The sequence below is a fragment of the Glycine max genome, chromosome 18 (assembly GCF_000004515.6).
Source record: "Glycine max cultivar Williams 82 chromosome 18, Glycine_max_v4.0, whole genome shotgun sequence".
Classification (NCBI taxonomy): Eukaryota; Viridiplantae; Streptophyta; class Magnoliopsida; order Fabales; family Fabaceae; genus Glycine; species Glycine max.
In genome coordinates, this window is record NC_038254.2 from 53,969,474 (window position 1) to 53,973,951 (window position 4,478).

The window sequence follows — 4,478 nt, forward strand, 5'->3', positions numbered from 1 at the left end:
TATAATTTAGTCATTTTCTTTTATAAAATATTTGACACCTAATTGTCTCGGCCTCAATTGGATGGAAATGGCTATGTTAAAGTGTTTTTGAAAAATAAGAACCCATTTTGAACTTTTTATTAAAAGAATCATCAAATTAAATAAATAAAGAGAAGAGTAATTTTTATTATTTATTCTTATACTTATTTAATTACTATTCATATTTAAATAATTTTCATTTATTAATAATCTGATTTAAATAGTTTTTATTTAAAACATCCTTTCGTTTTGTAATTAATCAAATTAAAAATTCAGGAACTTTTATAAAATTTAATTAATAATAAATAAAATAGACACCTTATTGACTTGACTTAGTGCTTGGTGCTAGACTTTGAATAGTGTAGTGATGTCACTGTCACAGCCACATGATTGTTTTCTTTTTATAAGGATGTTCTTCTGTCACCAGTCACCACAACACACCTTCTTCTCCTTGAGTTACACTTGAATTATGGTACTATCCATTGAGTTTCTTGGCCGCTGCTGGATTCTTTTGGTGGTGTTTCTAACACAGTCTTCACCCCAACTTGCTGCAGCCGAGAACAATGAAGCAAACGCACTTTTGAGGTGGAAAGACAACTTTGACAAGCCCGGCCAAAATCTCTTGTCAACATGGACAGGCTCTGATCCATGTAAATGGCAAGGAATTCAGTGTGATAATTCCAACTCCGTCTCCACCATAAATCTTCCAAATTATGGGTTGTCAGGTACACTCCACACTCTCAACTTCTCCTCATTCCCCAACCTCCTCAGCCTAAATATCTACAACAACTCCTTTTATGGTACCATACCCCCACAAATTGGTAACATGTCCAAACTAAATGTTTTGAATTTTTCTTTAAATCTTTTCCGTGGTTCCATCCCTCAAGAAATGTGGACACTAAGGAGTTTACGCGGCCTTGATCTTTCCCAATGTAGTCAACTAAGTGGAGAGATTCCTAACTCCATATCAAACTTGTCCAACCTGTCATATCTTGATTTAAGTATCTGCAATTTTTCTGGCCACATTCCTCCAGAGATTGGAAAGTTGAACATGTTGGAGATTCTACGTATTGCAGAGAATAACCTTTTCGGTTCCATTCCTCAAGAAATTGGAATGTTGACAAATCTTAAGGATATTGATTTGTCATTGAACTTACTCTCTGGTACTCTCCCTGAAACAATTGGTAATATGAGTACCTTGAATCTGCTTCGTCTTTCCAATAACTCCTTTTTATCTGGGCCAATTCCATCCTCCATATGGAACATGACTAACTTGACATTGCTCTACCTTGATAACAACAACCTTTCTGGATCAATCCCTGCTTCCATAAAAAAATTGGCCAATTTACAGCAACTTGCACTTGATTACAACCACCTTTCGGGATCAATTCCTTCCACCATTGGAAATTTGACAAAGCTCATCGAGTTGTATTTACGCTTTAACAATCTTTCTGGATCAATTCCTCCCTCCATAGGAAATTTGATCCATTTGGATGCCCTTAGTCTCCAAGGAAACAATCTCTCCGGAACAATTCCTGCCACAATTGGAAATTTAAAAAGGCTCACCATTTTAGAATTGTCCACCAACAAACTTAATGGCAGCATACCACAAGTCTTGAATAACATTCGCAACTGGTCTGCCTTGTTACTAGCTGAGAATGATTTCACAGGCCATTTACCACCTCGAGTTTGCTCTGCTGGGACACTAGTGTACTTTAATGCTTTTGGCAACCGTTTCACGGGTTCCGTGCCAAAAAGCTTAAAGAATTGCTCTAGTATTGAAAGAATCAGGCTGGAAGGAAACCAATTGGAAGGAGATATAGCACAAGATTTTGGTGTATATCCAAAGTTGAAATACATTGATTTGAGCGACAACAAGTTTTACGGCCAAATTTCGCCAAACTGGGGTAAGTGCCCTAATCTTCAGACCTTGAAGATATCTGGTAATAATATTTCTGGTGGTATACCAATAGAACTTGGTGAGGCAACCAACCTAGGCGTGCTTCACCTTTCTTCTAACCACTTGAATGGGAAGCTTCCAAAGCAATTAGGCAATATGAAATCCTTAATTGAACTCCAGCTTAGCAACAACCATCTTTCTGGAACCATTCCAACGAAAATTGGATCACTGCAAAAGCTTGAAGATTTGGATCTTGGAGATAACCAGTTGAGTGGAACAATTCCAATAGAAGTCGTGGAATTACCCAAGTTACGGAATTTGAATTTGAGCAATAATAAAATAAATGGAAGTGTTCCCTTTGAGTTTCGCCAATTTCAGCCTCTTGAATCTCTTGATCTAAGTGGGAATTTGTTGAGTGGAACAATACCAAGACAGCTTGGAGAGGTGATGCGACTGGAATTGTTGAATCTGTCTCGCAATAATCTTTCTGGAGGTATTCCATCAAGTTTTGATGGCATGTCAAGTTTGATTTCTGTCAACATATCATACAACCAGTTGGAAGGGCCACTTCCAAATAATGAAGCCTTTCTTAAGGCTCCAATTGAATCATTGAAAAATAACAAAGGCTTGTGTGGCAACATCACTGGCTTGATGCTTTGCCCAACCATCAACAGCAACAAAAAAAGGCACAAGGGCATTCTACTGGCATTATTTATTATCTTGGGCGCTCTTGTTCTGGTATTATGTGGAGTGGGAGTTTCAATGTATATTCTTTTTTGGAAAGCAAGCAAGAAAGAAACCCATGCTAAAGAAAAACATCAATCAGAAAAAGCTCTGTCTGAAGAAGTGTTTTCCATATGGAGTCATGATGGCAAAATTATGTTTGAAAACATCATTGAAGCTACTGATAGCTTCAATGACAAGTATCTTATTGGAGTTGGAGGGCAAGGAAATGTTTACAAGGCTGAGTTGTCTTCAGATCAGGTTTATGCGGTGAAGAAACTTCATGTGGAAACCGATGGAGAGAGGCATAATTTTAAAGCATTTGAAAATGAAATTCAAGCCTTGACCGAAATCAGGCACCGTAACATTATAAAGCTATATGGATTTTGCTCACATTCACGGTTCTCATTTTTGGTCTATAAGTTCTTGGAAGGGGGTAGCTTGGATCAAGTACTAAGCAATGACACAAAAGCAGTTGCATTTGACTGGGAAAAGAGGGTGAATACTGTTAAAGGTGTGGCCAATGCTTTATCTTATATGCATCATGATTGCTCACCTCCAATAATTCATCGTGATATTTCTAGCAAGAATGTTCTTTTGGATTCACAATATGAAGCCCATGTCTCTGATTTTGGGACAGCTAAAATTCTAAAGCCCGGTTCACACAATTGGACAACGTTTGCTGGCACGTTTGGGTATGCAGCACCAGGTTAGTCCCCCCTTTTTGCTTCCTTAGTAATATAGATAGAAATAATCACATATTTTGCAATTAATGTACACCACTTTTATATTCAAATTTTGTTCAAACATTGTTCCCTTGTAGAGGAATTAAATAGACTAATCCGTAAGCAACAATTAGTATGCAAAATTGAAGTAAAAAGTGACATGTGCCAATACAAAATCCATTTAGAAAATATTAGTAGGAACTTGTAGCTTATATAAAAATCTATACACCGGTTTAGTGTAACTTTAAAACTTTCATTTATTGTAGAGCTTGCCCAGACTATGGAAGTGACCGAGAAATGTGATGTATTTAGTTTTGGAGTGCTTTCTCTTGAAATCATCACGGGGAAGCATCCAGGAGATCTCATTTCTTCATTGTTTTCTTCGTCTTCATCAGCAACAATGACTTTTAATTTGCTACTGATTGATGTGTTAGACCAAAGACTACCTCAACCTCTAAAATCAGTTGTCGGGGATGTCATTTTGGTTGCAAGCTTGGCATTTTCTTGCATAAGTGAAAATCCTAGTTCTCGCCCAACCATGGATCAGGTGTCTAAAAAGCTGATGGGGAAATCACCTTTAGCAGAACAGTTCCCTACGATTAGATTTGGACAACTCTTCTAGAGCACTGAACTACTTAAATATTTTATTTTTCTTGTTTTTTTCTTTTCTTTGTAAACCCTTTATCCTTTATCTTATGTTGTAAGCATGTTTGTATTGTCATTGTAATATATCACCATGTATAAGTAACTACCGCAGCTAGACTTTCTTGTTCAAATAATAAGGGGATTGGAAGACTAATCTATGAATTTACTCCTACTATTTTTTGTCATTAGGTAATCGATTTTGGAAACCTTTTGGGTTTTTTAGATACCATGGGTACTACAGAAGATTGAGTACTGCAAATTCTCTATCATTTTGGTCCATTAGTTTTTATCTTGTCTTTTAGGTAAATTTTCTCTAACTAATGCCTTTAACCTTTTCATCAAATTGTGTTCCTATTCCATTTTCATCCATGGGCTCCAAATGATGGACAATGTTTCGGGAAGTTGGTTGTGGCAATATTTTAATGCTATATATAGGAGCATGTCCGTTGCACCCACATTTGAATATC

At 36.8% G+C, this 4,478-nt stretch overlaps 1 protein-coding gene across 1 annotated transcript; it reads left to right on the plus strand.

Moving 5' to 3' along the window:
* The first annotated feature begins 392 nt into the window (after positions 1 to 392).
* On the plus strand, positions 393 to 4,196 carry LOC100814634 (MDIS1-interacting receptor like kinase 2). Its single transcript, XM_006602803.4, has 2 exons — positions 393 to 3,350; positions 3,633 to 4,196. The coding sequence occupies exons 1-2, from the start codon at positions 488 to 490 to the stop codon at positions 3,986 to 3,988; spliced, it is 3,219 nt and encodes a 1,072-aa protein (XP_006602866.1). The 5' UTR covers positions 393 to 487; the 3' UTR covers positions 3,989 to 4,196.
* The last annotated feature ends 282 nt before the right edge of the window (positions 4,197 to 4,478 follow it).